The sequence below is a fragment of the Oxyura jamaicensis genome, chromosome 8 (genome assembly GCF_011077185.1).
Source record: "Oxyura jamaicensis isolate SHBP4307 breed ruddy duck chromosome 8, BPBGC_Ojam_1.0, whole genome shotgun sequence".
In the NCBI taxonomy this organism is placed as follows: domain Eukaryota; kingdom Metazoa; phylum Chordata; class Aves; order Anseriformes; family Anatidae; genus Oxyura; species Oxyura jamaicensis.
Genome location: NC_048900.1, coordinates 7,272,113 through 7,284,898, shown reverse-complemented (window position 1 = coordinate 7,284,898; position 12,786 = coordinate 7,272,113). Strand labels below are relative to the sequence as shown.

General features: G+C 35.5%; 1 protein-coding gene across 4 annotated transcripts in view; it reads right to left on the bottom strand.

The window, feature by feature from the left end:
* Positions 1 to 12,786, bottom strand: part of KCNT2 (potassium sodium-activated channel subfamily T member 2) — a 139,961-nt gene that overhangs the window by 102,693 nt on the left and 24,482 nt on the right. For all 4 annotated transcript variants that reach the window (XM_035332986.1, XM_035332988.1, XM_035332989.1 and 1 more), the window contains exon 2: positions 5,818 to 5,897. In XM_035332986.1, the coding sequence (XP_035188877.1) occupies positions 5,818 to 5,897 (80 nt within the window). The remainder of the gene's footprint in view (positions 1 to 5,817; positions 5,898 to 12,786) is intronic.

Below are 12,786 nucleotides of genomic sequence, written 5' to 3'. Positions count from 1 at the left end.
TGAATGCACAACTTGAAATGAATCAACTACTTGTTCTATGGACCATGTGAATAGTGAAATGTTCTAGCTGGTAAGTCTCAAATACTAAATGCTATCACAAAATATTATAGTATATCTCACAAACATAGGTCTACCGCACAGCAACAGGATTCCTTCCAAGGGATCCACTTGGATTGTTGGTTCTATCACATGGGCATTTTAATTCAGTGCTAATTGTTGCCATTGTATATTACAATGAAACTTAACTGTATTTTAATCAGGTTTTGCAATCATTAGAGTATTAGAGTTTAAATCCTCAATCTTGTTATTAAGTTCATTAGTCTTAAACATAAATATTTACCAGTGTAAATATTTGCATCTAACTCTTGCTTTTAAGTTTTCATTCACTAATTAAGTTAAAACTGTTGGTTGACTAAGGTTAAATGGGGGCAGGCAACCCTAAGAGCTATTTTTTTCAGTCATGTCAACCAAGCGTTCAATTCCATGCAGTTGAACCCTTTTGTCCAAAGCAGAACATTGCTGATTGAATGAGTCTCACACAGATCGGATTTCATTTGTACCTAGTCAAAATAAAGATAGGCTATTTTATTGTGTTGCAAACATGTTAGCAGGCCTGGTGGACTTGATATAACTATTTCTATGGTTTGAGAACTACAGGTTCATTGTGCATATCCAAATCTGCATGCATACATTCCCTTTTAAATAAATAATTACCTTATGGTTTTGTTACAAACTTTTTCACTTCACTCAGCCCTCTGTTCAAAATGCACACCTTACAGATAGGACTGGAAAAATCACCCTTTTTACCTCCTAGTTCCATTTCCATTAAGACAAGACAGACAGCAATCATAGAAAAATAAAGAGTAGAGTCTTAACTATTCTACCATGCAATTGCTAAAGGAAACCTTAAAATTTATTACACAACACTGTTTATTAATTTAACTGTGAAGCTGCAATTATTGCATAAGAACTGGATGGACTTTTACAGCATTTCATCATCTGTAAACTAGGGGGTTAAAATTCTGTGCCTATGTTTTGACCATGAGAACTCCCACAGCTGTTATTGGTAATTAGGTTTATGAACATTAACCTAAGTGATTCCTGCTGTCTTATCAAGCCTAATTAGCCACAGACTATTTATTCACCAAAGTTGAGTGAGGTGAATAGTAATTGTGTTAAAGGACTGTAGAAGGCAGGTGAGTGTGTTGTTATTGCTATTATTTTGCGAAGAAGTACCTTAATAATTTTTTTGGACTTTGCTAGAATGCTAGAATCTTTCTCATATGTTTTTTGACCTGTCGGTGAAGAAATTGTAAGTTGTTTGTGTGTATTAACAATTTTATTAGACAAGTTTGTAAGTCTCTTACTTGTTTCTTTGGTTCTTAGCTCTGTAAATATTAATCTTGGTCTTAAATGCTTCTTTTCTATGTTGATGATGTGTCAACTTCTGCTAATCATTTGAAATCATATGTTGGTTTCAATGCCAAAAGACAATAGTGCTTTTCTGATTTAAAAATGAAATCAATGCATGGGACCTATGCTCCTGGCTGTTGCCTTGAACTCTAATGTCTTCTTCCTAAGAGATCTAAAGCTACTCACACATTTAATATTAAAATTTCCCAGATCTATTCTCATCTCTGTTCAAGTGCTTCAGGCTCTGGATGCCTCAACAGGAATGGCTGTTTCCTACAGACTGAGGCTGGGTTTTCACACCACATATGGTTTCCATGTAAGGACTCTTCTTAGTGTAGATGAAGTATGTATTATCATGGACTGGATTATATTGACAAGGCAATACAGTAGGCTTACTGTACAAGACTAGGTGAGGCACTACAATATTACTGCAGAAGAATAAACCAAGTAGAGCCTGTGTTTCAAAAAAACACTAGTTCTGTATGTGTCAGCCTCTAGAAGTAGGATGTGTTGTCAGAGGGTGTGTATTCAGTCACTACTGCTAAATCTGTAATAACAAACATGCATACTAAATAAGTATTCTCTGGTCAAAATAGTCTGTAGCCTCAGGATGCAGGGATGTCACCTGTGAATTGGAAGAAATACATTTATTCCACTATTACAGAGTTCTAAGATTTCAAATCAGGGAAGGGCTGGGCTGTCATGGTAGTAGATAAAAGGCTGGACTTTAACTTTTTATTTCTTACTCTCTTATAAAGAAAGTATTTTGTATTCCTGTTTGCTGGTTGACTATTTTGGTCCTCTATTTTACGTGCTGTCAGTGGAGCAACATGGTCTGCTTGACTTAATTTCTTTTTCCCATTCCCAGCCAGACTGTTCAAGTAGCAGGGTCATTTGCACTGAATCTCAATTTTGATGTTGGTGTCTGAAACTTGTATTCAGCTACATCAATCATATACTGTTATGAATTGTTTAATGAGATTATAACTTCACCGTGTGCCTGTAACCATAGAGATAGATGCTTTGTCTTCTTCAAAAGAAGAAATTGATAATAACAGTTCAAAGTCTGTTTGTTTTGTGAAATAATTATAACTACATCAAATGTTAATGTTTCCTCCTCAGTTTGAAGAAGTATCTGTTATCTTTCTCTCCAGCAGTTCTAAGTATAGACTGATACATCATACTTAATCAGTACTGACTGTAACTTTGATTTTTGTTTATTATAACTTCTTGATGCTTCCCTTACAAGTATTTTCAGAGATTAATCTTCCAATTTAGAGACCTGATCAAAATCAAAGCACAAGTGCTAGGGACAGCAGCTGAAGATTTTACCATCACCTTCTATTATTTCCTCCTTGCAAGTCTGTAACATACATTTGGCTTTTAGTAAAATCATCTCACTAGCAGTTAGCTTTAGGAGTTGGATCAAAGTATACTGTTAATAATTCATATGCTGATGACGGTTATCTGTCTTATTCCCTCTCCACTGAATTGAAATTTCACTGATCTTTTTCCTTTGAGACTTATTTTAAGCAGTGTGTGATCTCAGCAAGTGCAAGCAAGTCTTACAGCTGTGTTTTGTTTGTGACTGACTAACACCTTTTAAAATGCATTATGTGTATTGTTTGAACTTTGATTATAAACTTGTTTGCAAAAAGAGTGAGTGGTAGCTAGGTTGACATTAGACTTTAGTTATTATTTTACTGGCTTATAGAAATGCCTTCAAAATTGGACTAATGATTGAAACAGTATTTCATGCTACTGGTCTTTTTATGACCAAATAAATTAGTATTCTACTGAAAATTAATATAAATTCTGGAGTAATATTGCCAGACCAAAAAATATTACTTGTTCTCTGACCTAAACCTACTTGAAGTCTTGAGGATTAGTGAAAAGTGTTTAACTAAATCAATCTCCAAGTGTTCACTATACTGTCTGAAAACTTGAGGGAAAAATGTGTCAGTAGAATCAGCAACAATGAGAATTAGATGTTTAGTATGTGAAAGAAGGCTTTCAGTGTTTTTGCTGAATACTAAGATCTAAAGGGTGATGTTTTTATATTTGAAAATATAAATGATTTTATTTCATAAAACACTTCCACATCATTCCTTTTCCTTAGCCCAATACTTCTCCAATCGTAACCTAGGAGAGATGTTCCAGTATAATAACTTAAGATGACTCTTTAAAAGTGCTTAGCCAAAAGGGTAAGCACTTGCCAAAGTAACTAGCAAATTAATCAATTAACTTCAGGTTTCATTTTGTGCTGCTGTTAACTTATATTTTTAAATGTACAGTCTTCAGTACTGCCATCAAAATAAGCATTTTTTATCTTGTGAAGATCTAAGGGGGGGGATTATTGACCTTACCTCAAGCAAGCAGGTATTGAGAACTTTCATATCTTATCAGTGAGAAGAGTTTTACAATGAGTCAGGTCTTAATTTTATAGATGATCTTCCTAAGTAAACAGGAGTGCATCAAATCTGTTTTGTGGATTAATTCAGGGAACAAAAAGAAAGCTATTTACTGCTTACTGTATCTCTAGCCAGGAGTAATATTTTTTTTCCTAGTTCAGAATTTTTGTCTTACTCCACTACACGCTATATCAACTACCTTAAAAGTTGGAGACTCTTAAAGATATAAACTACTTGAGACTAAATGTCACAGGGCAAAATGTAGAGAACTATCTCCATTGGAGAAGTCATAGTGCAATTAACTACACTTAAAATGTAAACTTAATATATCTTAATAATCCATAACTCTGAGCAAAACTTCATTTTTTGCAAAAAATAAAAATGCTTTTCTAAACCTAGGAGCATTAAATTGTTCTTCATGTATCTCCTTTCTTTGCTACGTGCATGCTGAGATTTTGTACAGAGACTTTCCGTATTGGCCAAAATATAATAGAGCTCTACCCTAAGCTAATGCAGAATTACTGAAGTTAAAAATCTTCACTGTAAAACGAATCTACCAACCAAATCTAGTTAAATGTATAACGCTGGTTAAAACCAAACAAAAAGAAGCTACCCTGTGACCTATTTAAGTTGAGAAATGAAGATACTCAAAGGCTACCCACAGTACTTGCTAGGAGAGATAGGCCTCTGTTATTTGGGTACCTGAGTTAAGGTGACTCTTCCCCTATGCTGTCTCTTTGTAAGTTGGAAAAAAAAAAAAAGTAAATATATAAAGATTTTCCCATCCCTAAGTTACCTCCTAAGAACCTACACCCCTAAGAACCTCCAGCAGGTTTGTTGGACTTGATTCTCCAGATAGAAATCTGAAAATAATTCCAAAGATGAAATTCAAAATGTCAATTTTGCAGGACAATACTTCTTTGAGGGGGGATTAGTATAATATTTTGCATATCTCAATTTGAAAGTTAAAGAAGCCAATAAAAAGATTGTCCTGTGATTTTAAACGATTATTTGTTTAATACTAGGTCTTATAGATAGATCTTGTGGTCTGTCTTTAAAAAAAATCTGCATCTACTTTCTCCAATATTTCTTAAAAAATGGGACACTGAGAAAGTGAAGTCAATTCCTTCTTCCTTTCTGTCCTTTTGCAAATGGAATGCCATGGAGCCATCTTAACTGTATTATGAAGACCAGAAGGCATTCCTGCTATTTCAAAAACTGGTATAAAATGTGTAAAACTACCTATAAAACTGTTGTAATTTTAGCTCTTTACAGGTGTAGGGTAAAGGGAGGTGGTCAATCATTTTACACAGATGAAAATCAAGTTCAGCTACTGCTCTTCTCAGCTGTGAACTTACTGGTTTAATGAAGACTGGATAACATATACAGTGTATTATCCCTGTTGAATCAGTTGAGTGGATGGATGAATGTCTTCGTTTTTCTTCTATGATAGCTTATGAATTTAAGTGCATATGTCAATGAAGATATATTTTTAAATCAGACTAAAAAGCTACTACTTCCAGGAAAGCTGGGAATTTGGTATGTTTTTCCCATGATTTGACTTACAAATCACTTTTTATGTACAGAAAAGATTTGATATTTATTTAGGAATGTTTAATACTATTAAACATTTCTGCAGAAGCATCCATCTTTTTGCTTTCTTCAATATCCTGGAAGTTCTATTTCTTAAACATAAAGGCAGGACATGCTTAATAAGCACTGCAATATCAAATGACTGCAAGTTAGTCAGCTTGATCACCATACACCAATAAAATCACATACATATAAATATTTGATCCTACAAAGTAAGTATTTTTAAGTTTTAGATAATACTTTTGTGTGTATTATGGAAATCAATTAAAATGGACTCCTTTGAGGGGGAAAAATTAGCTCAGAAGAACACTATTGATAACTTTGCTGTTGCTTTTAATGGAATTGGACTCTACCCGAAGTATCGCAATTATACTTAATAGAAATTAATTCAACTGCTTACTTGATCTTTGGTTTTTGATGAAGAAGAGCTTTAGTCTCTCTTTAAATGTATTTTCATTCATATAGAATTCAACTTGCACCCTGAAATATAAAAGGAAGGATTAGAATTGAATATGAAAGGCAATACATTTTTTTTCAAAATCACTTTCCCTAATCTATCTTTCTATATGACTGGAGGAACAAGAAGTGTTCAGCCAAAAGCTTACTGAGATTTGAATGGTTAATATTAAGATTAAAATTGAAACAAAAATGTATCTAGTTCATCCTCTTCACATGCAGAATCATTTTCAAAGTATCTGGATGCTCTACATTGAGAAATCAGATGCTTCTGTTTTTTGAATTTTCACTGAAAGTTTATTTCATTGATATACAGATTGTTTAACCTGAACTAAATTATTTCTCTAAAGTTGGCATTCTAATGACTTTTTCTATCTGCTTAACATCTTTGTTAAGCATTCATGCCTCTGTTAAGTGTTTGCTATTTTCAAATGGTTAAATGCCCCTGTACTATGCAAACCACCTTCTGAATTGGTTTCTGTCACAACAAAATTGAGACCTGAAAGCAAGACCATAATGCAGTCATCTGATGCTGTATAGCAAGCAGTTCCTCCTGATTTTGCTAAAGCAACAGTAACACTTCCTCCATTTCCCCCCATCTTGCCAGGATCCTTTTCATGTCTTTGTCCCTCGGTTCAGTCTGAGTATAACCTATGCAATAGCTCTCAAATGGCAAGGGAGAACAGTGTTGTAGATGTGAGCAAGGGGAAAAAGGTGTACATTCTCTGCAGAGAGAAACTTAGGCCATTCCAGAGTTGTGGAGCTGTGCCGCTTGGTCTAAGATGAATGCAGCATTAACTCCATTTTCACTGAGGTCCCTGCTACTTTCAATTAGCTGGACCTCCTTCACAAATCCTACTTTTCCTGTGAAGAATGCTCATTCACTTCACCCCAGAACAATTTCTGTGCCTCTTTGAGAAGCCAGTCAGTTTGAGAACTGCTGTACTATTGCTGAAGTGACATCGCAAAAGCAAGTGGGAATTCCAGTGCTTCCTATTCAAAGGATGCCAAAAAAAACTTATTTCTAAGCATCAATGTATATTGAAACTATGTTCTGTAACTTAGAGAATTTTAAATTTATTTCTGTGAAATAACACATTTGATAGAGTTAAGAGTGTATCATAGGATTTACTAGCTTTCCTGCTCTAACTGGCTCTACCCCTTCTGAGGTAAGATCTGTAAGCAGTTGGAAATAAAGAGAATAAATGCACCTGTTTTCCCCTTCTTAAACTAAGGGTAGCCACAACTATGTATTTAGAAGAGCTTAGGCATATAGGAATGCCCTAGAGTCCCACCAGTCTAGAGGAAAAGTCCATCAGACAATGAACAGCTTGTTACTGGGATTTTTTTTTGAGGTTAGTCACAAATGGAGTGTTATGTTCCTCAAGACTGCAGGAAGCACCGGCATTAACAGAAATGCAGGTTAGACTATAATCTTAAGGCAAGTTAAAGAAGCATGTCCAGGTGTTAATTAGTAGGTGAACAGGTTTGTGGGGGCCTGAGTTCTGCTTCAGTTCTTTTCTGCACATTTCCCAAAGTACTTACTGTCACTGTGTTACTGTGACAGTTTTGGTGGGAAACATTTCTTTCCCATGACTTGGCAACTGCAACGTAAGTGTATATACTTAATCATCAAGGATGTGTTTCAGTAGGTAAACAAAGTGGCACAAGCTATTGAAGTGAGATGTTATTTAAAAGCAGCACAGTATTGGTTATCTTTTTACACTAATCTTTGATTTCAGTTAAGAAAATTAGTTGTCAGCATGAAAGAACAACATCTTAACAGAAAGCCATGATTTAATGATATCGAGGGAAGAGGATGTGGGAGCTAATCACCCCCCTATCGCTACAGTTAGGAACTGTTCTGCTAGCCCTCTAGCAGTTGTCTGCTTCCACCTCACTTTCCTTAGCAACCAGAGCTTGCAGCAGGCTGGGATTCCATGCTGCAGCAGTTTCCATGGCAAAATGCATCATGAATGCTGCTAACACCATTCCTATGGTTCAACTCCTCCTTCCCCTGGTTGTTTTGTTTTTTGTTTTTTGTTTTTTTTTCTTTTTAACTTCAGTAAAAACTATGCTGACCTACATTTGCAGGAAATACCTTATCTCACACACATAATCACTGTAATTTCATAATACTCTGGCTATTGGACAGAGAATATTTCACTTAGGAAACTGCGACCTTTAAGAAACAAAGTAAAACCAAGAATAATTGGCTGAAGGAGCCCCTGGCAGGGATAAGGATGGAAAGTGCTGGATATTGTTCTTTTCCAATATTCTGCTTTTTAATTTTGGGGGGAACGTTCATTGTACTTCAGTCATTGCTGTGTTCTTTAAATGAATAATTTAAAGAGTTTACCCCAAATATTTGCTCTCTTCTCTCTTATTCCTGCTCTGAAGTATAACAAAAAATGAGTGTTTCAGGAACAGAATGTAAATAAGTTCTTATTTTTGCCTGCAGGGTTACGATCACCTATTATTACTAGTGAAGGGCTTGCACAAGCTTTTTCTGCACTCATTGTGCATTAGTTAGGATGTTTTGTTGTAATATGTTTATATAAAACATGGTTATTCTGTTGCAGCAGAAACACTAGTTGAGATTTGGTTCCAAGCAAATGGAACTGGTGGTTTTGCTGTTGATGAAATGGCACCTGTGATGTGCAGGCTGGGATCTGTGTATGTAGATCTAGCCTATGGAGTAGGTTTGGTTTTGTTCTATGTTCCTAGGGTTTTTCATCTCCATATACGCAGCAGTTGTAGTTCAGTGTACCCTGATCAAAAAGTAAATCAAGCTGGTGGATTAATACACTCATGCTTGATGATGGTTACTGGGACAGAAATGTTTAATGAACACAAGAATCTTGTGTACATAGTCAATCATTTCTAACTTAATCTGTGTGGGAGGCAGTGAATATACCATGTGAATTTGCTTTAGGGAGTTAAAGAGCAGATATTTAGCTTTACTGACTCTTGCTTCAGCTTTACTGAAAATGCACAAATACGTGGCTAACATATCTCTGGCACAAACAACTAAAGTAATGACTCTATTGAAGACATTTTAAAGCATGAACAGCACACACACAAGCCAATAAAAGCTGCTTCCTATAATTAAATACTATTAGTAGAGGTCTTCCCCATCTTAAACTCTGAAGAGAGATGTAAGATATATTATGAAACATACCAATGACAGTACCAAAGTACAAGTATGCATTGCACTCTGCTAATTCAGTCGAAATGGAGCTTGACTAATACTCTTTTTCTGCTATACTTTGTATTACATTAAACACTAATTCACATCAAGGTCATCAATGCAAAATCCTGTTCTCATGACTTTATCACTGGAACCAGTTACTTAACTAATTTTTCCTGCATTTTTCTTTATTATTTATAATGTCATTCTAACTCCATAGACACACTTTACTGTAGTTACAGTATTACCCTCAAATTTACAAATTGGTTTTTTGTGTTAAACAGTAGCAGATGTGACAAATAATCCTTTCAGAAATTGAAGTATGAGTGGGATTTCTCACTATGTGCATACTGAGAGCTGCAAAATATTTATGCTTAATATTGCTTGACATGGGAACCAAGAAAAGGCATCAACTGCACAAGTGGAACTGATCTGAAGATAACTGTATCCATTTATTTGAATCTGTCTTTATGGCAAGAGACACTTCATGCTGTCTTTCTTACAAGAAGAGCCTTCTAATATAGACACAATGTTCTTTTTAATTGGGATTTGCCAATCTAATATGTGAAATCCTGATAGATTTCGAACTTGGCAATTTAAGTATGTTGTAGCTAGGTGCTTCAAAACAAAGTATTTGAAATGTTAAAGTGAATTGTCAGGGCTTATTTTACAATGAAAAAGGAATGGACTTTTTTCTCGCAGTTTCTAAGAAAAGACTAGTGTGTTCTAATGACTGCCTTGGGTAGAAGCTCTTTTTAGAAGTTTTGCAAGTTCAGGAATACATGGAACCCTGATTTGTTTAGAGCATCACAGAGAAATGGTTATATTAACACTGGATTTTCTGGGCCTGCTTTTTCTATCAAAATCAGTATGACCAATTAAGACCATTTGTCAAATGATACTTCATCTTTCCATGCTGAAAGAAAGAACAATAAGACTAGTAGTGTTCCATTACTGTTTCTTAGCTCAGGGAGGTCTTTGTTTCTGGTTAGAAATGAGTCTCCAGTTGCGCAGGTCAAGATGAGCACTAAAAAGTTCTGAGTCTTTCCAACTCCTCTCCATACTGAATGACAAAGTCATCTGGGGAGGTGCTTGTCCGATCCCACTTACTGGAGAGACAGAAAAGATTGTGTTGTGTAGCTTCCTGATTTGTTAGTCCATTCTTGTGGTGTGAGCATCATATGACAGTTGTGGAGATCACAGCCTCAATGTTTTTGGGGGTACCTTATGACAATTCTTAAAAGCTATCTTTACTGAAGCCATTTGCCAAGCACTATGCTGATGAAATCTAGTACTTGCAATATGCCCCTGTATCTTCTTAAAGAATACTTCTAACAAGAGTAGAATAATTAAAACTGACAGGTCTTTTTCTAATAGATTTTCTCTACTTGTTATGAATAAACTGATGAATATTTTCAAGATCTCTGCAGAACTGCATTTATGTGATACTGTCTTGTACAATATTGACTATCTCTTCATATTCTGCATATCTTGACAGTGAAATGGAATTTCAAATTGTAGTGAAGCATTTTGACCTTTGGGGTTTTTACTTTTCTAAAGTCATTGGGTTTTGGACAGCCACCACTGCTCATTCTGTGTGACATCCCAGCAACAGCTAGGAGGTCTCAGTTAAATTAGCTCCTATGGCTCTTATGTATGTTGTCTTTTAAAAAAAAAAAAAAAGCTCTGCACTGAAACTCCATGATTGCAAACAGCACAGGCTTTAAACTAAGGCTTAACATTTACGTTTGCTTTATCTTAATGCTTCCTCATTATGGAATGAAACACTTTCTGAATAGTGAATCAAAGTACTATTCCTATTATGCCTGTAGAACACAAAGAAGATATTACCCAGCTGTTCTAGTTTGACTTAAATATTCCAGATTTACTTATCTTAGTGCTGTAATTGTCTTCTATTTAAAGGCATTCATTATCAAACCCATGAGCAGTCTCAACTGCTTGTTTGCCAAGTTTAAATTATCTCCAAACATGATTCTAAAACATATCTACATGATTAACATTTTTATCTGTATTTTTTCTTATTCTTATCAGATACAGATTCCAACATTGCTGCCAACAGTTGTCCCGCTAATTGCATTAATCAATTTTCTATTACTATTTGACAAAAATGACTGCAGCTTTAGAATATTACAGAACGTCATTTAATTTTACACATATACTATGAGTCTCTGTATACTCCCAAAACTAGAGGATGTTCTCAGGGAAACACCATCTGAGGCTTATCAGGGAGACCCCACTGAGGCTGTGAGTTCTTTCCGTATCTCCCTTAAGTTTCTGATGTTGCAGCAACTCTGAGTAACAGGTTTTTGTGAGTTTGATTCCAGACCATATTCAGTTTTTATGTAGTTGTGCCAGTTAACTATACCTGAATTGCATAAATATTGGTTGTGTTTTTTAATGTTGGCAACTCCTTTTGAGAAAGCCTTGAAACAAATTTATTGAATACCAGGCACGGTGATAAGACTCTTCACTTGGTGTCAACCCAAATTTAACTGTATATTGTAGTGTTAGGAGCAAAAGACACAGTAACACTAAAATACCCTATCTTTATTTTTGCTCCTCACATGTTGTTCTATGTTCACTAGACGGATTTATCTATTGCCTTCCTGAAATTATTTTTCTATACCAACTTTTCTCTATACCATTCAAAAACAGTTAATTTTTTCATTTCAAGAGAAAGCTTCCTTTGCTATGAAAGGCAATAGGACAGCTGGTGAGCCATGAGTAATGGAACTGCCTTAGGAGGAGGCCAATTCATGTGCCTAACATGCTCTACTCCTCCATCACAGCTACATGTCCCTATCACCTGTTGACATTCTAAAGCAAAAGTTAATTGGCAGATCCTTCTACAGCTACATCAGTCTATTCATTGAATCTATCCTCTCTGACAGGCAAGGTATACACAGGGTCATGCAGCTTGCTGGGGTAAACTGCATACATTGTATGAAGGAATTAGAAGTAATTGTTCTTAGATTAATTATTAAAGCTATTTATTAATGCTTACCAGATTTCCGTATGCATAACTCTTCCAATGAGTTACCTTACCTTATTAAGACTCATTCTCTCTCCTGAAATAAAAATCCTTTTAAGTTTCCCCAGGTAGACATATTTGTGTCTACACTAAAGCTTTAAAGACCATTCCTGGCCCTGCGGACTGTTTTAGGAAATGTTTATAGACCTCCATCCCTTTACATTCTTGCCCACCTCTTTCTTTGGTCCTTGGAGACCTCCATGCTCAGCTCACAATTTACGCTCCACTGACCTGTCATTCCAACTGATCTTCCTCCCCACTCTTCCATCTGAAGTGTAAAATACTTCTGTTTTCTTCCACAGTCCTTTTCTCCAGTTCCTTGCAGAACTCACCCTTTCTTGTCTTTCTCCACACTACGGAATGTCTTTATTTTTTTCCACTCGAAAATACTGAGAAAAATGGCACAATCATGTGGCTTTTTTGCTCTAATTCTCTACATGAACCTTTGGTTTCAACACAATTTCTTCTTTACATGCTCGCTATCTGGAAATGTAACTCAATTCTGTTTTCCTTCCTGCTAGTAACTAATCCTTCTCTATTCTCCTCTGGGAACTTCCCCCTCCTTCTGGTCAAAGTCTTCCATTCTCTCATTTCTGCTTCTGCTTTTTCACTTGTAGAAATAATTCATTCTCTCCCATAGCACCATCACATCTAACTCTAACTACAAACAA